Raw genomic sequence first — 25,081 nt, 5'->3', positions numbered from 1 at the left:
AGTCCGTCTTTTCTCTTCACATACCTGTGAGAGGTATCTATCAGTCACTGCCAAGGAGAACTGCATCGTGTCCAGAAATATCGCTCTTGAACTGCATCGCTATCCCAGCGGTATAGACACACACGCAAAGATTCAGGGTAATTCCAAATACCCGAGGGAGAACACAACTTTTTTTTTCCCCCTTTGCTCTCTGTAAGCATTCCAACAAACTGTGAATACTACAACTACTGTTGCTATACAACTTGTAATCACAATACCAACATCCACCGAAGCTTTAAGCAAAAAGTTTCACGCACACTTGCAAAACGCCTTGCGAACTCCAAATGCGCAAACCTACAAATATCCATCCACCTACAAACATCAGCAGACCACCACAAAAACAAACAAAACACAAAATCTGCAGGGAAACAACCAAGCAAAACCAACCGCACCTTCACAAAATAAAAAATAAAGAAGAAGAAATCAGCAAAACAACAGCATTACAATTCATAATAACAATGGATAACACTGTGAAATAATGTGTTTGGCATTTCAGAAGTCCACGGGCTCTAACCAGACCCCCCCCTCCTCTTCTCACTCTCCTTCTCCTTTCCCCTGAGCCAAGCGTGCTGGTTTCCAAAGAAAAAGTAGAGGCATGTGTTCCTACCTTCGCCTTCGCCAGTAGCGCAGCACCGAAATCCAACGGCTCTCGGTATCCATTGCCCGCGGTGGGTGCTCTCCGCTATCCTCAACAGCGTGCCACTTCCACGGCAGAGCCAACTGAATGAGCCGTGAATCCCCACATAGAAGCCCGTGCTGTGAATTAGCCCTCCTCCGCTCACCTTTAAACACATCTTTACTGCAGCAGCACATTATATTTGCAGATCATAAAATCCACCTCCAGCGCTTTACTAGGACCGTCCTGACATTACTATTTTATGACCTTGACTTATTGTGGTCACCTGGATAATATTTAAATCAACGTTATGGTCTCCCACTTATATTAAAACTGCCACGATCCCTCTCCCTCTCTCTCTCCCTCTCTCTCTCTCTCTCTCTCTCTCTTTCTCTCTCTTTCTCTCCCTCTCTCTTTCTCTCTCTCTCCCTCTCTCTCTCTCTCTCTCGCTCACAGAAAGCCATAAAGGACAAGCCGGGGAAAGACAGCGGTTGGAGAAAGAGACGGGGGCCAGGAGAATAACTTTCCAGATTCCCTGTTTTTGCCTTTCTGTCCACTGATCATTCTAGTCAAATAAGTGATTTCTTTTACGTTTTTTATTAATATATAGGTAATATATTTTATTGCTCCGGGAAGGAAAATACATGCAAATACAACAGAACATATTATTTTATAGTGCACTAAAAACAATCCGATACAAACAGCACATGTACACAAAATAAGAGTGACATAAAATAGAACGGAATAAAATCATATAAAACAGGTAAATAAAATAGCAAGGCAGTGTGCGTACTCATTTTGTTCTTTTTTAAATACAGAGAAAAACATTTTCTTACACAATGCACAAACAATATAATTTCATTTGAAAGTGTTACCCGTGCACACAAAAGTACGTTGGTAAACTCGCTTCTCAAACAGTTTCACATTTTTAAGCCTTTTGATTTAATATCAATCTATATAAGAAAAAGAAAATAAAAACTCAGTTATGTGCCCACAGCTGTTTAAGTTGTCTTTGCACTGAAATGCAATGGGGAATTTTAACTTTAGTTTTATTTTTATTTGTATGGATGTCTGGCCACGTACGTAAACTGTATGTTGATATTGTCTTTTCTTTCTCAGTATTATGTTAATTTGTGTTCCTTCTCCAGGGCCGCCAGTGGATCACAGTCCCGCCGCGCAGTCCTGGAGCGCATTCAGGTGAAGTTGTAGGTCGAAGTGATCTCCCGGACGCGGCTCTCTCGATTGAGTTTCTTCAGTTTCATCCTCCGGTTCTGAAACCAGATCTTCACTTGTCTGTCGGTGAGGTTGATGCTCCTGCTGATCTCCAGGCGGCGCTCACGAGTCAGATACATGTTAAACAAGAACTCCTTCTCCAGTTCGAGAGTCTGGTGCTTTGTGTAAGGACATCTCTTCTTTCTTCCGCTCTTCGCTGTCAGCCAGCTTCCTGTGGCCTTGTCGGCTTTCAAGTCCTCTGTAGAGACAACAAACACGCACATAGGTATAAAGCGTCCTGTCCCCCAAAATGTTCAATGCCAATATAATATGCATATATTGAAAATTAACATTAAAAACACCTCGAACTTGATTTGGCTTTCTTTCGAGTTCCTTGCGCGTTTCGGTGCTGTGTGGGGTTTATTAATTAGTGAATATACAGATAGACTGGACTTACTCTCAGTGGGATTGATATTCTCTGCTATACTCACATACGTTAAATTAGTTTTCCTCCTGCCTATAGAAAAAAAGCGCTATCTATGTGTAAAGCGCCACTTCAACGAAAACGTTACATGGAAAGTCCACCTATGCACATATTCATTGTAAACATATATTCTTACATACACATATACATTAACAGACACACGCTTATATTGCAAAAATCACTATAGAATCTCCATTGGTGGACAAGTTCATTTTGCGCCATCAAAGCGCATTTCCGTCTTGGGCGGTGATTGTAGAATCATATGCAGACACCGAATGAAAGCTGATGCCAACTTTAATAACCCGAAATGCAATTTTGGAAAGGTTTCAGCAGCTGCGGTGTCTAAACTGTCCTATTGCTGACGATGTATTATGTGCGTGTTTTTCAAGAATGTGAGGTATCTTATCATGTTCGGGTTCCTGTTGGTTCTTTCTCCTTAATTGTGATATTTTATGTATTTATGTTTTTTAAATACGTGTGTAAACGAGCCTTTGTGCAATGGTGGAATGTGGTGTTTTATAATGTCGGCTGAAATAGGCTGAACAATAAACATTTCTTATTTGAACTGTCTGTTATCTATCTATCTTCCTATACAAACGCACTTATATAATTATCTCTATATATAGGATATATAGGATATATAGCTTTTCCGTATCAATCTGTTCTTCTGTTTTTTACAAATGATATGTGTTTTTTTTAAAGAAGAATGTATATATAGATATATGAATATATATGTGTGTGTGAGAGAGTGTGGGTGTGTATCAGCAAATAGTATGACTTAATTAAAGCGTATATCCTGTCTTTACAAAGCATTGTATTGTGTTGGGAGTTTAGTTTGAATAAACATGTAAAAATACTGTTTACTTATCTTTCTGTATATCTTTGAAATTACCTATTTTTTAAAATCTCTTTATATCTTTGACGATTAAGATTTTTGCCTCTGTTTATATTTGACTGACATTTTCAGTCACTGTGCTTTCGAGGCTGCTACATGATAAAAAAATAAAATAAACAATAGCAATTTATCATCTTATATATAAATATTTTGTATATACAAAAAATATTTACACTGCGTAAAAATTGTGTTTAAATGCGTTTAATTATACGGAAATTGTTATGACACCAATAGACTCAAGTTCTGTTACAATCTGTATAATAAAATGGAGAACAGGAATTGCAATGCACATCAAAAGAATTGCCGAATGTCGAATGTCATGTCCTTGACTTTGACAACATATTGACTGTATTTGTCGTAGCAAGTGTCAGTCACAATGACGAATATACAGTTCACACACACGTATAGATAGGTAGATGACACTAACAGTAAGAGGGAAAAATACATACAATCGATATGCATGCATCCATCTATTTATCTAAGTATTCAAATACATTATTTCTTCATTTGTTTTGGATTAAAGCACGTCGGTGTAATTTAATATTGTTTTTATGACTTATGTTAAAGTTATAACTATTCAGCCAAGTTAAAAAAAATGTAATGTAGAAATACTGTTACTAGTAGTAGCAGAAGCAGTAGTAGTAGAAGTAGTATTAGTACATTTTACAATCGCCAGACATGGATGCCCAAGTGTTAGGAATATATACGGCGCAGAAAGCGTCACAGCTAATACAGCGAGCGCGCTCATTAAACGGGATATGAACTGTTAAGCCCAACAAAAACCATTAGAGAGTCCAAGAGAGATTTCTATCAAAGTGTTATATACTTCCGTCTGGATTATGTGTCACAGCAGGCTCGAACAATAAACCACATGTTCAATAAAAACCTGGATTTTTTCCCTTCTCTTCTTGACTCAGCCAATGACACAGTCTTTCAACTGCACAAACCTCAAACACAAGCGTGTAAAGTTCATTCACTGCACAATGATATCATGTGTGCTGTACTGAATTGTGTGTGTGTGTGTGTGTGTGTGTGTTACATATCCCAGTTTTGGAAGCATATTCGGTTTTTATGACTTTATTTCGAGGGTCATTCGGGCGTATAATACTCCACTCAATTCTCAAGGATCTGTCCGCTCTCTATCTCTATCAATCTCCCCATCTGCTTTATATACCGATAGATAGATGGAGTAGAACTAAATAGAAATATGGAGTGATGGAAAAAAATGTAAAGGTAGCGGAGATAGATAGATAGATAGATAGATAGATAGACAGCGAGAGATAGCATTAACATGTACAGCAAAGATCGATTAATTAAATGTATTTCCCCCAATCAATTAAACGTAGTAGTCCACTTTACAACATCATTGTGTTGACCCCGGGTACCATTTACTGTGTTACCTGGATTTTTCACTACACATAAACAAATGACTGTATATGCGAATGTATGTAAGTGTGTATGTATATGTCTAAGCAGTAACTGCCCAAACTTTACACTTATACCATTAGCTCAGTTTTATTTTTTTATTCTCAGTTCTCTCCAGACTGAACTGTATTAATTGAACTCAAAAAAACTGAACGATATGCAGATGACGAAACGAATCTCAGATTGCTGTTGTTTCCAAATTCGGATAAAATTGTATAGGCCTACATACTGCCTGTTATTACAGGTTTAACGTATTTGTTGCTAGATCTAAGAACATGAAACAGATCATTTATTTTACAATATCTGAGAATTGTGTTCAATTTCTAATAATCAATTAAAGAAAAAATAATCAAAGAAGGAAATCGAATTCATACAAAGAAAGATACAAAAGAGCTATCTGATGATAAAGATTGCACAAAAATGATTAAATGTCCTTGTCGGGATTTTTTTTTCTTTTGTATCTGTGTTTTATTTTAAATTTGTGTAGCATTGTATGTTTTTTATTTTTGTTTGTTTATTGGTTATCCAGTTGTTTATCTAAGATATAGGCAAATATAAATGTAAATAAAACCGTATAGATGTTTCAGATAATCTGATAAATAACTTGATAGATATATAACGTATAAACACACACATATATTTATATGATCACATCTATTTAAATGTTTATGTGTCTGTGTGTGTTTTGTGTGTATGTGTTGTGTGTGTTTGTGTGAGTGTTTTGTATGTATGTGTTGTGTGTGTGTGTGTGGAGAGAGAGAGAGATGGAGAAAGAAACAGAAACAAATTCCGTCTCTCATTTTGATGTCCTATAGTTGTTGCTTTATTGCAAAATACCATCTTACAACAAGGGAACACACCTCTGTTTTACTGAACACGAAGGCTATAAAATAGCCTTCCAAGACCTCGTAAACACAAACCGCAAAGACAAACCTCCAGTTTAAAGGAAGGAACCACACAATTCAAATTACTTTTATGAAGGCTGGGCCAGCACCGCTGCCGCAGCAACCTAAATATCCAGTGGTGCACCTCCTCTGCCCACAATAACAGAGACACACTCACAGACAGAGAGAGTGTCATACCGGCGGTATTATATTCCATTTATTTTGCAATGGGAAAAAAGGAAAGAAGATAGATGCTTGTTGATCGTTTAAATATGTATTCTGCACAAAGGGAAACAAAACCACAAAAGTTATATTTCTTATGTAATAAAGTTTAAAATAATTGTTCAGAACGTTCACTATAGACTCCCTAGAGCTATTGTTATTATTATGAATAATAATAATCGAAAATCAATCAAATTACTCAATCACTATCAAAAATAAAGCTAAAGGAGCAAGTTGATGTTAACAGGGCACAGTTTTCTCAACACCGTTGCCGAGCAATGCAGTCAAGTGTTAATTCCTTCGCTGCATTAAACGCTGTCTTTATTTCATCACAGTGCGGTAAGTCATGGCCAAGCATATGTCTGCGTGTGCAACTGCATTGCCATGTACGTGTATAACAGCATTGCACCCCGATTGGCTCAGTTGTTGTTGTTGTTGTTGTTGTTGTTGTTGTTGTTTTTGTTTGTTTTCATAAAATATTATGCTTAATTCCTCTCAATAACTCCTGTCAACTAGTGATAACAATAAACAAATATTAATTAATTCACATCACAGAAGATCATTTCAACAAACCAGAGGCGATAATATTCCGTTCATGCCCCTGTAATTGCAGGTCTGAAATCTGTCATGTACGTTTTGAAAAGTGTTTATATGCTGATAGCTTGGAACGGGAGCCAGGCACGCCATTTTTCTTTGGACACACACCTACAATAAATAAATAACAAGAGTTCTGCCTAATCACATCGTTTACCCGTATTTAAAGCTCTCACCGCACTCTGGAAATAAAACGAGGAATGCGCTTTAGTGCCAGCTCGATACCTCCCAGCTGGTAATGGCATTCCCAACACACCTTGTTTATCAAAAAAAAAAAAAAAAAACAGAGAGAGAGAGAGAGAGACGCCTTGCCACACGGCAGTAGAGTAACGTGTAAATATTACTGCTTCCACGTATATAGAGAATTCGCCGTAGATCAAATGCCCTTGTTTCAACTTTAGAATAAAACAAAAGGAAACATTATTGTACGAGTCTGTTTTTCTGTACAAAACATTTCATATTAGCATCAATAAGACAGTCAGTCACACAACCTAGGTTTCCACACACACGCACACTTCAGTTCTTTATGTTTACTAGCTTTACACGCGCGAATTATAAAGGTGTGTGTTTGGGTGCGTGTGTGTGGGGAGGGTGGGGGTGGGGGGGTAAAGGGTCGAATACCTTTGACTTCGGTGTCCGAGGCGTCTGTACTGCTGTCTGTCTTGGGGTAGCTCTCCCTGTCCAGCTCGGATAATCTCTTCGCCGCGGTGGGGTCCTCGTCCTTGATCTCGGCGGTGTCTGTCTGCTGTTCTGGCTTGGATTCGGCGGTGGGCAGTGGAGGCGTCCCGCTGGTGTCAACTGGAGGGGTCAAACTGCTCACCACCGAGGCGAAACCGGGGCCGAACTCGTCCGCGTCTTGCGCCTTCTCCCCCGGGTAACCCTGGGCGACTCGGAAGTAGCCCGGCACTGGCACGGCGCGCTCGGGCTGGCTGCTCCCCGCCCCAAGTCGGGTGTAGGTGGTCGGTTCGGCAGCCTCCTTCGCCCCGCTGATGTCTGCTCTGTACATGCAGCACATCGCCTCCTCTTTGACATTGGCGGCTGGGAAGGAGCAGGAGGGCAAAGGTCTGGCAACAGGTTGCTCGATCCTGCAGGAACTTTTAGGGTCTGCCCCCCAGGTGTCCAGCTGCGGCAGGTAAGACGGGTGGTGGTAGGCGCTGAGCGGCAGGTTGGCCGGGCTGATCTCGTCTCTTTTGGAGAGAGGGGATGGTACAATCCCACAGTTTCTCATCACTGCACAGCCATACTCAGCGCCCGTTTGCATGTAAATCCCCGGGCTGGCCGTGTAGCCCTCACCTCGGTACGCGTTGGAGCCCATGAGAGAATCCATGAGAAAGGAACCCGCCGCCACGTTGTTGGGACATGACATTTTTGGTTCAGGCGCCTGGGTTCCGAGGAAGATTACGGCTGTTGGGAGCTGACATCTTTTTTGGGGGCAAAAAAAATCATCAGCAACATAATTATGGATGCACGGCTCCCCGCCACGTGATTTTCAGACCAATGGGGTTTTGGAAGTGGCCTTGGTGCTCCAGACTGCGCTGACGTCAGCGGGGTCAAGTTGTTGCGATCCGGAGGCTCAGCGTGGAGTAAGGGCGCCATCTAGTGCGTATTCTGTGGCAATAACACCCAGCGCCTCATAGGGAACAAAGGGGGCGAGAAAAAAAGCATTCGGCCTAAGTCAAGAGAGGCGACCAGTCAGGGAAGCACCCAGGAGAGAGAGGTAAATCAAAACAAGACAAGAAAGCAATGTCAAATTCACATCGGGGAAAAACACAAATCGAAGGAAAAGCCAAAATCGAACTACAACTACAACAACAAAAACAACCGAATTCACATATTTACTCCAGAACCGGAAGCCGAAAACCCATGGCATATTATATATAGGAACATCGTAAGTTTACAGAATTCGGTATTTTTAGTGAATTGTATCGTTTAAAAGATGGGCTGTTTTGTAAACAAGTCAGGAAACTATGCCGGCTACTGGTTGTGTTTGATTTGAACCCAACTTGGACTTTTATGTTTATGTGGAAAACGCCTGGAAGGTTTGAATTAATTCAGGTGTTGAGCATTTTTCGTTTAGAGAATTTATTATTATTATTATTATTATTATTATTATTATTATTATTATTATTATTATTATTATTATTGTTCTTGTTGTTCTTGTTGTTGTTGTTACTGAAATGTGCATGTAATATACACTTTATTGTTTGCATTAAGGCCTTGACGATTTATTGAAACGTGGGATGGTATGGAAGGCAAAAATAAGTTCCAAATACATAGTAATATTCGTTTGTCTTTTCAGTTAACCAGAATTTTCGTTTATTATTATTTGTTCCTATTCAAAAGTGGCGGGGGGGCGGAGAACGCCGGGCATCTTTCGATATTATTTATAGTATTTGAAATATTTTTAATTCTGTCCAAAACATTGATTGTTGTTATAGTATTTAAATGACAAAAATAAAAACGATTATTAACATAACTGTACAGAATTAAATCCCATTTCATGTAATTCCAGTATACATTTAAAAATAAATTGAATAGGGAAATGTGGATGTTGGATTGTACAACATTTTTTAAACAACATGTCCTTATATTTCTAATGTAGGAACACCGATGTGAAAAAATAATTCGAAGTTCAAACTGTTTAAACATTAGAATTGCTTCTGTAAATCTATCTATCTATCTATCTATCTATCTATCTATCTATCTATCTATCTATCTATCTATCTATCTATCTGTCTGTCTGTCTGCCTATATATCTAGCCTAAACACAAACTTAAATGTATATATTTTCGTACAGTTATAACGAGTTAACTGGGGGGAAAAACAAACGAAAGGAAGACAAATATATATAGCTGCAACGTGGCACGTGCGTTCTGAACCTACGTCACGATAGTGGTGATGATAAGAGGCAAGTAAAGCAAAATGAAGAACAGGTTGGATCACAAACTCTCAATTTAGTCTGTAAAATAATAATAACATATATTATATTATTTTTGCACTAAAAATAATTAAATCATAATAATTGCAAGGTCACCCGCGTAAGACAGAATATTGACCAAAATATGTTCGTTTTTTTTAATACAAGTCGTCTAGGATAAAGGCAGTAACCATTATTATAATAAAAGCGTATAATAAATACTATTGTGTAGTGTTTCTGTGTGTGTGTGTGTGGGGGGGGGGGTCGTTATTGTTTTTATTTCTATCTGAACATCTACGTGTACACATGCATTCGTTCAGTGTTACTCTGCGGCAGGCCCAAGCGAGTGTCTCCGTGCGTCTTGAACTTCAACTCGTTTCTGTGCAAGTATCATGGGGCAAATGTCAGAATTAATTTAGAACGCGTAGGACCAAGGAGAGTGCAACATTTTTGTATTTCTTTCTTGCAACAGTACTGCTTTGTTTTGTCTGTAAATTGTAAAGCCAAATGCCGAAGACTTTAGCACGAAACTTCTGGGAACACATTATAAACATATGGTATTAATTGCATAGTTTACACTGGTGCTCTTTGCATTGTGGATCATTTCTGTGCGAGGGACGGAAAACACGGAAATATGTTTATATAACATTGCGAGGAGTGGACGAATATTGTTTAATTCACAACAAAAGAGTTTAACCGACGTCTTCGGTTTACATGTAATCTAGAGCACGCCTGGTCTCTTCTCCCTCTCAATCTAGTAAACCTTGAACCCGACTGAAGGGTGTATTTCCATATCAGTGAACCCACGTAGAGTTTGCATTTCACGCAAGTTCTTGTCCTTAATGAACAGTTCGTGTTTTCATGTTTTTCATCTCTGTCATCTCTGTGTGGACCTCGATTGATTAAAATGAAGTATCTGAGTACTGCAAATACTAAGAACGATAGTAACAATTCATAACTACATCTAGGCCATGCGTACCTACAGATATATACATTTATTTCCGCATTGGAACACAGTAAGTGCATTCTTATTGCAACTGCCAATCTTCATATTACAGCTATTATTCGTATTATTGTTCTTATAAATGGCCATTGTCTCTGTTTAATAAAAATAGAATAGAGTAGATCTACAACTACATGTAATAATAATAATAATAATAATAATAATAATAATAATAATAATAATAATAATAATAATAATAAAGTTCCATCGCCTGGGTACAATACACAATTGAAATATGAATATTATTGTTATTCTTGAAGGATTAGACAGCCAACATCGATATCTCGCTCGGTCTGTCTGAGTGCGGCGGGGTGGCGGCTCTGATCTCTGTACTTTTTTAATCCCCGACAGCTATTTTAAATAAACACAGATGACTCGGGCCCGAGACACCAGATACACGAGCCGGGAAACAAATCCACTCTGTCCGGGGCTTAATTCCCGTGGAGACAACGACAGGCATCTCGACACACGCAGTCTGGGAAATTCTCTCGTCCCCAATATTATTATTATTATTATTATTAATAATAATAATAATAATAATAATAATAATAATAATAATAATAATAATAATAATAATAATAGTAGTAGTAGAGTAGTAGTAGTAGTATGATAAAGGAAGTAAGACCATACGGAATAGGGGAATACAGAAAAATAATGGAGAACAAACAGTGCACGTGCAGATTGAGCCCACATTCTCTCTCTCTCTCTCTCTTCCTCCCCTCCCCCATCCCTCCCTCTCCCTGCCACCCTCTCTCCCTCTCTGTTTGTTTCTGTTCTTGTGGTGTTTCGGGGATTGTTTTGCTCCCCGGCTCTCAGTGACCATGGAGGTGCCGTCTCAGTTTCAATGGCGCCGACGAGGAGGTCTCTGACAATGACCCTCCGCTGCAGCGCGCCCGGGGCTGCGGGCTCAGAGTCGCTGCTGTGTGTTGTTGTTATTTACTGTTTGTTGTTCACTTGCAACCTCCGCCCGCCTTTATTTAAATGTTCTTGTCTTTTGCATTCATTAAACCACGTCCTTAAACTTTAAAATAAATGTTTGAAATCACATATATTACTTTGAATGTATCAATACTCACCTTTAGGGACTAAACAAACCATTGAGGATTATGAAAGCACATAAAGTGTTGAGATTCTGAGCACAATGTTGCTATTCAAAGCAATTTGGGCCAGAGCAAACCAAAACGTTGACCTATATGAGAATAGCAAAGTACAAATCCGTACCCTGTCGCGGTTTCATTGGTTGTTAGAAGCCACTTTCTATATATAAATGACAACGCGAGAGTGTTGACTTGCAGTTTGCAGTTTGGGTGGGTCAAACTTTTGATTTGGTCTAGCCTTTTTTTAAATACACCGGAACACTGTTTTCTGTGTTTTACTTATTTGTTTTTATTTGCAATATCATGTAGATTAATTAAATAAGACGTCCATTGTTCACATTCAAACCCGTGATAACTTCTCCCGTGCAGAAATACAATCTAGAGCAGAAGTGTCCTGTGCTGTGTACACGTGTTCCCCCTGAAATGAATTAATACAGTATTTTGTGTGTGCAAATATGTAATTTAAATTCCAATTAAACAATGAGTAAACCAAACGTGTGTGCCTATGAATGGCTTATCAAAGGTTATCAAATTCTTCTTCTTCTTCTTCTTCTTCTTCTTCTTCTTCTTCTTCTTCTTCTTCTTCTTCTTCTTAGGCATTTAAAATAACTAGCCAATTAGCTTTTATTATTATTATTATTATTATTATTATTATTATTATTATTATTATTATTATTGTTGTTGTTATAACTGTAAATATTGTTATAACAATACAGTGTCAGTGGTCTTGAGAGTGCCCGGATACTGTAAAGTCGCCAATTATGTTTTCTTTTGTTGCTAAAGTGCGGTGTAGACTGTATTGCACAAAGGGAGGCATGGACGGGTGCTTGAAACAATAACAACGCCTTTAATAAACGGAATAATCACCCACAACTCTCGCATACAGCAATTACATTTAAACAAAGAAAAACTGAATGTATGTGTAGACCTATATATATATACACACACACACATATATAAAGAGAGAGATATATAACACACACACGCGCATATATACATATATATATATATATATATATATATATATATATATATATATATAGAGAGAGAGAGAGAGAGAGAGAGAGAGAGAGAGGGAGAGAGATAACACACACGTTTTCCCTAACGTTGCTCTCAAAGAAGGCCATTACATTTGACATTATGTTTTTCTCCGTATATGTGTTTTACTTGGTAGTGATGTTGTAATCCCCCATAATGCTGTATAAATGCTTTAAATTTTACGTTGGTTTGATAAAACGTGCTTTATGACGCGCTAAATTACATACCACTACTACTACTACTACTACTACTACTACTACTACTACTACTACTACTAATAATAATAATAATAATTATTATTATTATTATTATTATTATTATTATTATTATTATAATACATCAGGCCTACATATTAAACATAATAATACACAGCACCGGTTAAGAGAGGCGAGTGTGTTACTGCCCGTGTCTCTGTGTATACAGCATTCCCTGAAAGTAACAATTACTGCGCACACCTGTACCACCCCACGGTTTTGTACCGGATTGTGCCCCAGGCGGCTGTCCATTTGCGCTTTGCTAATTATCTTCAGGGAAGAAAGAAAATACGAACACAGTGAACGTGTCTGGTCCATTACGAAGTAAAACTTCTGATGTTTATGTTGTCTCCTTGTATTGTTTCAATCCAGACCTAGACATTTAAAATGAACAAATAAGTACAGATATACAGAACCATAATTATAATAATAATTATAAGAATGTCCTTAAATTAATAATGTATAATGCAATTAAAATGTGTACAAATACAGATTCTTATTCTTCGAGTGTTACTGTTACGAATACTATTAATATAATAATAATAATAATAAATAAATAATAATAATAAAAATAATAATAATAATAATAATAATAATTATTATTATTATTATTATTATTATTACTATTATTATTACTGAAAACTCTACCAATAATAAAGTATGTTTTTATTATTGTTACTACTATTGACTATTATTATTAATAATAATATTAATCAAACGAATTTTCGAAAATCAGCAACAAAGAAGAGATACACGTAATAGCAAACGCAAGATAAAGGTCACTTAAGTAGCCAGAGAAAATGAGCGGAACGCAACACAACATGTTCTTCATAGTCATAGTCTTCATAATACAATTATCTGAACACAACCACAGCAACCCAAACTGTCAACAGAGGGACACAGATACGTAAACACTGAGACGGTTGAATCGCTTTATTTGGGGGCTTTTATACAATTCCAGTAACGGTGCTTTAACCCGGTTTTCAACTGAGACGATTTAAACCGAAAAAGCGAGTTGCCTTATGTGAAAACGAAAATCGAAAAACAAAGAAACATTGCATGTCTGTATAGAATATAATTTTTAATGCAATTCCTGTTTATACATGCATGTGTGAATGCATGTACATATATGTGTACACTGTGTTCAACCGAAAAAATTAAAACTGCACTACATGTTGGAAATTTAACATCGTCATGAATGCAACCCTTATAGTTGCATTTTCTTTCAATGCACACGATTTGTTTTGAAAATAGATCTACGCAGTTAAATGCAACACAAAATATAATCTAGGTCCAGCAAAATATATGGGCCCAACAATTGAGATTTCTGATTTGCTAGTACATTAAACATTATATTTTGCAGTACAGTATAGATACTACTACTACTTCTACGAATACTAATACTACTACTAATATTGCAATTAGTAGTAATAATAATAATAATAATAATAATAATAATAATAATAATAATAATAATAATAATAATAATAATAATTGTATTGTTGACTCATTCATATAATTATAAAGGGCTATATAACAAAGACGAAGGTTTCAAACAGTTTCACCCTTTGTTGAAGATCATACTTTTTTTCTGTACTAAACGTTACAAAAGCGCTGCATATTGCATTTAAAAAGATATATATAGTCAATAAAATAAATTAATACATTAATACATTAATTAACCCTCCAGGCAGAATAGCCAGCGAACAGGAGTGCAAATATGTCCATCCAAACAGAAATGTATGAACTATACCTACATAATCGGAAATAAAGTAATACAATTTTTTATTAAAAAATAAAATATTACTATTCATAGTAGTATTGGTATGTGTTTACAGTGGCCATAAACCTATTATTATTATTATTATTATTATTATTATTATTATTATTATTATTATTATTATTATTATTACTCGTGTTTAATCAAGCCTATTATTAACCATTTTCACATACTGAAAATTGGCAATTGCAATAAATATAAAAATCCAAAGAAAACATGCACAGTAACACACACAAGAAATAAATATATAAACTTAGTGCTCTCTCGCATAATCACACAGGGCCTCTCGGCTTCCCAAAGCGACACAGCTCTCCTACGGGCTGTCTGCGCCGGTTGGGCCTGTATAGGTGAAGCAGGCAGAGTGGTTTAATGCCTGGGCTTCCCCACACGGCCCCAATGAACCAGGGCACAGGGAGCCAGCTCCGGTATTGATAACTTTAATAAACGTAGAGCACTGAAAGACTATTCCAATTGAAAAGTAAAAAGACTCAGCTTTCACCCCTAAACCCCCGCCCTCCGAGTTCTCCCCAACTCCAGCGTCCGCACTTGATAACGAGCGACACAACAATTTATGCTTACAGCATGTTCCGCCTTAAAGAAAATTATAAATCAGCTGTCTGTAATGTACAGCCACGTCTGCATTATATTAAATTTAAATATCGTCAAAGGCCAAACAAATTACCACACCGCACGGCCTGCATCGGTTATTTATAGCGTTTTCAACACCTACATAGGAGGGGACGTATATCTACCTATAGGTGTGGTTTTAATGTACACTAACTCGGAGGCTACCCACTAGAAAGGTATACTCTTTAAATATGTTGTTCTGGTGCTTTCGCAAATGAAATGTCCTCGCACGGTTTTATTTTAGTCACAGTATTCAGAGGGTTCATTTAAAAATACTGAGAATTAAACAAAGACGTGTATCAACATCTCTCCTTTCATCTCACTCTCTCTGTAGGCCTATATATCCTCTCATTCCTCTACCTCTCTCCATCAGGCCGCCTATTAAACCTGTAAAATATATTAGCAAACAATACCCTGCCAGTGCATTTCGCGGTAGTGTTGAAATGAAATCAAATGAAATCAAATAAAAGCTTTCAATGAAGCCCACTGAATTTATCTCCCGGTTCTTAATTGTGAGAGCTACTGTCTGGTTCCTCTCTGTGTCTCTGTCTCTTTTAGAGCAGGAATGGTTTTACATTAGTCCCGAGTGTAAATAATTTACTGCCAGCTTCGTCTCCCCTAAAGCAAATCGACGCCATTTTCAAAAGGGAGAGAGCCAAAAAAAAAAAATCCTTAACATTCACGTGACTTCCAATGTGTCCGATAAAGCTGCTGTGTATACACACGTCTGTCCAGGAGTGAGTAAGTGTTATATAAAACATTCCCATCGATGCAATGAAACAACTCTACAATCGCCACTCCATTCACAATAATCTGAGATCCTAACGCACATGTTGTGAGGCACACTCATTAGTGTATCCTGGAGGACAGAGCCGTTTTATATGCTAATGAAAACATTTTGTGTATTACTTTTTTGTAATCAATCATTCTCTCGTCCTGCCTCTAGCTGCATACAGAATGTCTTACATCTGTTAAATAAAACTCTGGGGGTAAAAAATGTTCGCCTTTTAACAATCCAATATCTTTGTCGCGCCAATGGGGTACAAACGTCAAGTCCAGCGACCCGGATTTTCCCAAGCAGCGGTTTTTATCCAGTGCATCGCCGGTCCATTTTCTCAAAGGGCGACCGTCCAGTCTCACCTCTCCCTCCCCGTCACTCTGCAACACACCCAGACAATTAGCAGCCTCAAAACAAGTTAAAAACAAATAAATATAGATACATGTATTCGAAAACTATATGATGCTTAAAGGGTCAGACCGAGATTTATCTCTTACATTGTTGTGGCGTTTGTCAGCTCATCCCAGATAATGTATTCCAAACTTCTTGGTTACGTCAGCAGCGTACCGGGTTAACACACCTTGCCTGTCACTCGATACCAGCACCGGCACTCTCAGCACACCCGCACCGGCACCCCCCGCCTCTGCCACGGGCGCTCGATATTCCTAATTAGCCGGGTCCTGCGGCTCAGGCTGACAGGCTCGCTTGCTCTGTAGCCGAGACGCAAGAGTGGGATCTGTCTTATACGTCACAACACAAGGGCCACGGTCTCCGGGCGGGTGTGACAATTGAAGCCAATTCGGCTTTATCTCTCTCTCTGTGTCTCTCCTCCTCTCCCTCCCTCTCTCTCTCTCTCTCTCTCTTTCTCTCCCTCCCTCAAACAACCCTTCACTTTATGAATACATCATACATCTTTCTTACTTCGGTTCCAAGTTGAGTGCCAAGATATGTGCGTGTATATATATAGATAGACATATTTGTTTGGTTACTTTTGCCTCCTCATATATATATATATATACACACACACATACACATATATATATGTGTGTGTGTGTGTGTGTGTGTGTGTGTGTGTGTGAGAGAGAGAGAGAGAGAGAGAGTGAGGAACAAAAATAAAGCACTTGTAAAATCGCACTCCAACAACTTATAAAACTTTTCATGCGTGAAAATATTAAACTTTTACTGGGACAATAAAGCGTATTTACAGGGCGCATAAAAGCCGCTACAGCAGTGATTTCTTTTTCTGGAATCGACCTTAAGTTATGCATCACGTGATTACCTGCTGGAGTGGTGCATTCTCCGGCGGCACTGGGTGGTGGAGGTGGTGGGGGTGTGCAGGCCTCCCCCCCCCCCCTTGACGCACAGATTTCCGAGATAAAGGCGCTCCTCTCTTACTCTTTATTATACGAGGGTTAAAGGTGACGGCCTTGACTTTATTGAAGTTCAAAGACATCATTTATTAAAGCTTTATTTTTTCCTTGGGAATTTTACATTTAACTCCTCTCCTATCGTAAACACACAGACGTTATCATGCAGCTTCCCCATTCCCACTTTTCTTTCCAGAAACTGCAGTTTTGTAAGAACCGTTTTTATGTTGTGTTCTCGCTGTTCATTTAAAGGTGTGGGGGAAGCCAGCATACACCCCGGTCTTATGTATTACAAAGGCGGGCGATGCAACCCAACCTTTCTCATACATAAACCATAACTGCCAAAGTCAGACACACACCCCCCTTACTCCTTCGGTCTCCTCTCTCCTCTCCTCTTTATATTCCTCTCTGCACTGTACCATTTTTTAACCCCAGGAACGACTTAAAGTTAAGCTTCACGTGGTCAATAAACCGGGGTTTAATTGGCGTTTCCATTCGAATGCTAGCAGACCGGGACGCTTTGAACTGCGCGTCCAAGTTCTAAGTATAGCGGCCATTCATTAAGAGAGGGACTGTTGGATGGGACAAGGCGAAGGAGAGGAGGGGGGTGTTGGAAGCAGAGCCAGTGTAACTTGTTTACTATTTTCGGCGGAAGTCGCTCACAGAACAGACGGTGCAATTAAAAGCGAAAGAGGGCGAGAGAGGAACAGGGAGAGGGAGAAGAAAATCTGCTATTTAGTGCCTCTGGCTTTATGACAGTGTCTAGACTGGACGAATTGTTCAGATGGTCATTGGCAATCACATTTACTGGGCACTAAAACTGAAGGATTTGGGGGTCTTGTACAGGCACACACCGTGGTCGTGAAATTTCCAGCCATCCCCACATGCACTCCCACACTTCCACACGTAAATGTGTTTTCCTTTATTCCTAGGTCATACCTGGACGAAAACCAATTCAGCATTACAGCATTTGCCTAATTCTTTGCAGGTTGCCCGTGGAAAAAACGTGCACAGAAAAGTGAACTAAAGTGATCAACAGGGAGTCTGACGGGGTGTGTATGGACGGCATTGTGCTCTGAAATAAATAACGCCAAGAAAGCGACTCTGATGTTGAAAGGTGCATAGCAATACCTGCAAGTTAAATTGATTGCTATTTTTAGTTTGTATTAATATCTCTCCCCTGCGGTGAAACTTGATAGACTACTTCTGGATTCAAATATACAAACATGCTGTCTCTTAGATATGTTAAACATGTTGAACCACTACACCTGAAACACACACACACAAACATACATAAACACACAATAGTAGTTTGTGTGTGTATATATATATATATATATATATATATATATATATATATATATATATATATATATATGATCACACTATATGTATCAATAATTGGTTAAATCTTATTTTTTCTGCAGAATTTTTTGATATTTTCACTGTAATGTCTGTTCTAATTTTGCCTCTTCGTCAGCTGTCAGGAGATCAGAGCCCGGCATTCCTCTGCGCGGCGGGGCTCCTGTGCTGGCGGATAGCTCGGCTTTACTCTATGTTGTTGTTTGTTTGATTTAATTCATCTTAAGAGAAAAGTCCTTTACTTTGGTTTTATGGGAAAATTGCCAAACTAAAGTTCAAAACTATGTATATGTATGTATGTTTATATATATATATATATATATATATATATATATATATATATATATACAAGCTACGAGAATCAATCATTATTGATGCAAAATGGCACTAAAGTTTCAGAAAAGAAAAAGTGAAATTAAATCAAAATTACATACATACAGATACATACACACACATTTAAGAAAATCAAATATCTTCTGCCAATTTTAATAAGAAATAACTTCCGCTTATAAATACACACAACTTTCATTCTTAAAACTGTATATCTGGCAGTCAGTCTTCATAGCGTTACAGGGTGTCAAAACTCTCTCGTCTTCACTCCTTCTGTAGGCTACTTAAAGACCAAAAACTCGCACTTAGAAATGTATTTGAAACAGATCTTTATTTTAGAAATATTTTTTATAATATTAATAATACTTTTATTTGTATTCTTATTAACTTTCAAAATGCACAGGTCAAATGTAAACGCCGGTCTCGCAGTTCCTGACGAGAAAACAAGATTAAGCAATAACAAATAAGTTAAAGTCAAACCGTAAAGCTATAGGTTGTTCGCTTGCTTGCTTGTTTTTTTGTTTGGTTTTTCTTGAAGCTGGGGGGGGGGGGGGGGGGGGGGAGGAATGTCCCCAAAACAAAATATACAATCAAAAATGCCCTTTTGCATAGAGTCTATACAAATGATGGTTTTATTATAGATTGTACACGTCACAGTTCTTGCCGTGGGATAGTATTGTTATAATTGATTCATTAGGCCCCCGTGTTGTGCTAAAAAAATTATCATTCACTTTTTATTTAACATTCTCATTTATATATATATATATATATATATATATATATCATGTGTTTTTCATTCACCAAGAAACGAACGAACGAACAAAAGACAAACAAAGAATAAGAAAGAAAATGAGAGAGAAAGAGGAAATGTTTTGTGAATATTCAATATTTCACAAATAATACTCATAAAATGCAAAATAAAAATGATATTTCGAATAACGACAGTAATGTACAATACACTGGGCATGAAGAAATCGAGAATAGCATACTAAAGTAAGTATATTTCACATATTCACAATGAAATCCTTTAAATAGAAAATCGAGCCTGATAGGCTATGTTAAAATTTGTCTCTGTCTTCTACCTTTCTCTTTCTCGCTCATTGTCTCTATTTTCTTTCCACCTTTGTTTCTTTTTCTTTCCTTGTTTTTATCAAAAGAAAACTCAGAGTCACCAGGATACTTTGCTGGTTCTTGATTCGGATCAAGTTCATATTGCAGGAGCACAAAGCGTCTCTCTTGACCGCCTGGTCGCTCTGTATGATAGTATAAGATAAAGTCTGTATTGCCCACTTTTATTTATTTTGCTGCCGTTGTTGTGAGAGACGGGTGACCGTTGTATCTGATGTAATTCCTACTTCTCATCATTATATATAATAATTAACAATATCGGTATTTTAACAATTCGGGACTGCTAATAGTTCATAATAAAGGGTTGCCTGAGAAGTACTGCAAGCGGTCTCGGCTCAATTTCTTTTCTTTCATTCTCCGGTTCTGGAACCAGATCTTGACCTGTCGGTCGGTGAGGTTCAGCATCCTGGACAACTGGAGCCGCTTCTCCTTGTTGATGTAAACGTTAAAAAAGAACTCCCGCTCCAGTTCTCGGATCTGAAACTTGGAATAGGGACACCTCTTCTTCCGTGTGCGAGGGGTACCTTCACAGGAAACAAGCAAACAGGAAATGCAAAGTCAAGGACAAATTACTGTGTTTACCGTGAATTGAACCTTCTGTACTCCTAATCCTTAAAATAATGCGATTACATACAAATGCCCTTAATGCCCAATGATGTAACATGTTTTATGTGTATATTATCTCTCTCTCTCTCTCTCTCTCTCTCTCTCTCTCTCTCTCTCTCTCTGTATATATATATATACATATATATATATATATATATATATATACACACACACACACACACACACACACACACACACATATATATATATATATATATATATATATATATATATATATATATATTCCATCACAGACTACATGGCGTCCAAAGCGTTGATGTGTGGGTGCGCGCATCCTTAACAAGAGAACACAATCATTATTCACTTTTAATTGAATCGATCGATAAATCACAATTCTGGAAGCTAAATATACACGTTCTACCATCTATTTCTACTTTCTACAGCTGCCTGAACTTATCTACCTTTCTGTGACAGAAATCTGTCCTCGTGTCTATTCAAACATTTAATTCCACTTATTTGTCAGCCTTCCTCTCATTCTGCAGCACTTTCATACTGACAGGAGAGGTGTTTTAAGGCATTGAATTGAAATCACAGATCTCGGTTTCGTCCATTCTTTGTGTCTGAATCAATCCCCCTCTCGATTCTGAACTTGTTGACTACACATTGATATATAATGTTGTTATATATTTAAAGCAATAATATATCAATGCAATTCCACTGTATGTGTTCTATGCTCTGCTTCTCTGGCGAGACCCAAGTTGACAATCTGCAAAGGCAACACACCAACAGACATTGTTTTCTGTTGTATAGTATTTTTAGATATTTACCAATGCTTAAATTCGAATTGGGTAAAGATTTTACACTTCGCATTAAATTGTAACGTTGTATAATCCTTGCATATTATACACAAAAACAGTAACAATTATAATAATAAATAATAATAATGATAAATGCTTACACTCACGTATGTATGGTTAAACATGTTGTTTCCATTTAAGTAGCTAAAACTTTGTTTTGTAAAGAAATGCAGACATTATCAGTCATTACAACTGTTTGTATGTGTGTTTGTTTGTGTGGTTGTGTGTGTATTTATATTTTCAGGCTGTAATATTGAAGATGTGGGTTGGGGTAGTAAAACTATTTAAATTAAATAACCAGTTCTTACATTTGCATTTTTAAGCTAACAGCTCAAACCCCTCTAGTCGGTGTTATTTTGCATGCAGGCTGTCTGAACAGAAGAAGAAGAAAAAATTCACAGGACGCCAAAAGCAGTGTTCTGCCCAATTGATTTTTACCCTCGACAGCCCAACGAGAAAATCCCTTAAAATGCCCAACGCAAGTTCATGATCAAAGTTAGCATTTGTCACAATAGCGCGCTCTTAAAATTTCACAGACTCTGAGATAGCCGAGTCTGTGTATAACATCCCATTTTTTCAAAGCGCTTTCCCATCGTAAAAATTCTTCGTGTTGGAAGAAAGAGGTTTGTAGGTTATAATAAAATCCTTTGAATGCTTATAAAACTCCACATAAAATTTGACCGACAAAAACACGGGCTAGTCCCTTAACCTTTCCCATTTACGGCTCGGTACCTACTCGAGTGGTTGTTCTTGCTGCCGCTGCCGTCCTTCGTGCCTGAGGAAGAGGTGCATGAGCCCGAGTTTGTGTTTTCCTCCTCATCCTCCGGGTCCTTTTCCGGGTCTGCGGCGCCGGGGAGCTCGCTAGCCTGCGTCTCCGGCTCCAGCTTGCTCGCCTCGCTCTTTTGTAAACAGTTCTCGGGCTGGCTGTCGGCGCTGCAGTAGGCGCCCTCGAAAAAGCGATCGAAACCCTGCGGGAGGACGTTGTTCTTCCCCACGCTGGAGTAGAAGCCCGAGGAAGGGTGGTTGGTGCCGGGGTGGTGGTGGTGGTGGTGGTGGCTGTACACGCTCTCGTTTTTCATGAGCATTTCGGTCATGGTGGAGGGCGGGAGGCAATCCCTATGCACCAGATCCTCTCCTGAATAGCAGGACGCATAGTTGCTTCGGTGATGCCACTTGCTGGAAGGGTCCAAGCCGTAGGAAACCTCCCGGACCGGCTGCACTTGAGTCAGGTTTGTGGAATACGGGTAGGTGATCTGTCGAGACGGGGCCTGTGGCAGAAACGAGGAGACCGCGGAAAACTCGGGGACGTAATAGGTGCAGCTGGGGAGGTAGAGGTTGGAGGCACAAGCCGCTCTGTCCCCAAAGTCGGAAGTCCTGTCTTTGCGAGTCTGGGAGCAGAAGTTGCCCAGATTGACCGAGTTAAACATCTTTCTCCCGTTCTCCGGCTCTATAGATAGATGTTTTGGATTCGAACTGCAGAAGGGGAAAATTTGGGAAGGCGAGATGACGCGCTATCCGTCTAAGTCGCCCCGAGACACGTGATCGAAAGTAGATATTGTCATATATCAATTTGGAACACTTAGATGCGTAGGAGTGGTTCACTTAGGTAAGATCTCGGAGGTTCAAACGATTGGTTTCCAAACACCGCAGGAGCATTATGAAAATCAATAGCAGATTTCTGCCCATTTTCTTCAAGGCACTCCCCTAGCAAGCACCCAAGCTGGGTTTAAAAAAAAAAACGAACATAAATAAGGCAAAACAGTGTCAAAAAGCTGTTCTCGTGTTTAAACGTATAGACCTTCCACAGGTAAGTTAGGACATTATTGCTATTAATGATAGAAATCCTACTACTAAAATGTATTAGAATGATTTAAAAATTCCTCGATTATCAAACATGAAGACGCACAAAACAGAAAAGAAAATACAAACAGGAATGGTAGCCCTCAGCATATATACACTCACACATATATACACGTGTGAGCAACCCGCATTTATACATTCATGTGTGTATGTGTATATGTGTGTGTGTGTGTGTGTGTGTGCCCAACCCCCGAATGCACGTGTGATTCCATATGAACCCCTAAACAGGGGCCCAACACCTCCTCCACCCCGGCCCTAATGATACATCACAACACTAACCCCGCCACTCCACTCAATACTTAATAAATATTCCAAAAACCCTCCCTCAAACATTTATTAAATATTTATTATTATAAGAGGACCGTATTGAATTTTTAATGAGTGGGTTTATTGTCAATCAATCCTGGATGATACCTAGACGCCTGCCTTATTTGTAATACGAAATAAAATTAGTGACTGTTATAAAAGTAATCTACTCTCTGTAATGTGGCTGTAAAACTAAAGACTTTTCTGTCTTTCTTCAAATGAACATCTATAAACACGTGCGTTAAATGTAACGCAATTTAACAAGCTTTTTATTAAACCATAACGGTGCACACACACATCCAGACATATGTGTGTATGTATATATATATATATATATATATATATATATATATATATATATATATATATATATATATATATATATATATATATATATATATATATATAGTGTCTGCATGTGTGTGTGCACCGTTATACACACACACAAACACATAATGTGAGTGTGTTTATGTGTACGTACGAAACAAATCTGTATTAAGTAATTTACTGAACGGTCATTGCAGGCTAATATGTGTGCTCCACTTTTTGTTTATTTGGTGTTTTGTGAAAATAGGAAAAGAAAAGACAAGAAGAAAGGAGAAAATCCGCAGTCTTCTATTGCCCATTTCTGTTGCAGCGGCTGGGTTCTGTCTGCACTTAAAAAGGAACATTAAGCTGGAAGTTTCCAGATCGAATTTAAAGGAATACTTTGGAATACATCTGGAAGTGAGATCAGAACAACTCGAAGTAGTGTCTGACAGGGAACAAAGCCTGTCCGCTCGCCCTGCACTACCGCAAACAGAACGAGAGGCAACACTGACGAATGGCCTCGCCCCCCCTCCCCCCCAACACACACATACATACACACACAGCTAAACTGTTAAAGGACATTTCTTGATATACATGCAATATTTGTTCATATAACTATAGAATTTACATGGAATGGACCAATAAAATCCCGATTTTCATTTTTCGTAATGATCTCGTGACGTTCGCAATGTTTAAAGCACAAACAGTTTTCTCCCCACTCACCCCCACTCACCCCCACTCACCCCCCCTTGCTGCCTATATTTCCCCCAGGTTCAAGCACACGCCAGAAGCCTAAACCCCCTTCTCATGGAGTGGCCTGCTGCTGAATAAAAAGACACGATTCTTTAAAGTAGATCTGAAAGCACTGCAGGCGCAACACGCCAGAGAGCGGGGAGAAAATATTAAAAGTTTGGAGTTGGCAACGTTTGACACTTATCATTGAGGTAAATTAATTGCTGCATGATTTATTTGAGAATAAAAAAACCCAACACAAAATAAACCGACACATATTTATGGAACAAGTATATTCCTGTAACCCGGCACAAACTCATTTGCCTAACCTCGCCGCAGGCAGAGATGCGATCACATTGGAGAATTTGCAGGATTTGTGCACAAGACTCAGGATGCAT

General features: G+C 38.5%; 2 protein-coding genes across 2 annotated transcripts; both read right to left on the bottom strand.

Annotated features, from left to right (window-relative positions):
- Nucleotides 1–1,255: 1,255 nt before the first annotated feature.
- Nucleotides 1,256–16,627, bottom strand: hoxc10a (homeobox C10a). Its single transcript, XM_066708463.1, is given in 5 exon segments — nucleotides 1,256–2,126; nucleotides 6,993–7,784; nucleotides 7,787–8,001; nucleotides 16,054–16,245; nucleotides 16,363–16,627. Coding segments are annotated over 3 exon segments (1,251 nt in total). The 5' UTR covers nucleotides 7,968–8,001; nucleotides 16,054–16,245; nucleotides 16,363–16,627; the 3' UTR covers nucleotides 1,256–1,848.
- A 3,052-nt stretch (nucleotides 16,628–19,679) lies between these two features.
- On the bottom strand, nucleotides 19,680–23,304 carry hoxc11a (homeobox C11a). Its single transcript, XM_066710394.1, is given in 4 exon segments — nucleotides 19,680–20,576; nucleotides 22,213–22,925; nucleotides 22,927–23,008; nucleotides 23,011–23,304. Coding segments are annotated over 4 exon segments (1,056 nt in total). The 5' UTR covers nucleotides 23,039–23,304; the 3' UTR covers nucleotides 19,680–20,343.
- Between the last annotated feature and the right edge of the window lie 1,777 nt (nucleotides 23,305–25,081).

This window comes from Amia ocellicauda, chromosome 7 (genome assembly GCF_036373705.1).
Source record: "Amia ocellicauda isolate fAmiCal2 chromosome 7, fAmiCal2.hap1, whole genome shotgun sequence".
In the NCBI taxonomy this organism is placed as follows: Eukaryota; Metazoa; Chordata; class Actinopteri; order Amiiformes; family Amiidae; genus Amia; species Amia ocellicauda.
The sequence above is the reverse complement of the archived record's forward strand: the minus strand, read 5'-3'. Positions and strand labels throughout refer to the sequence as shown.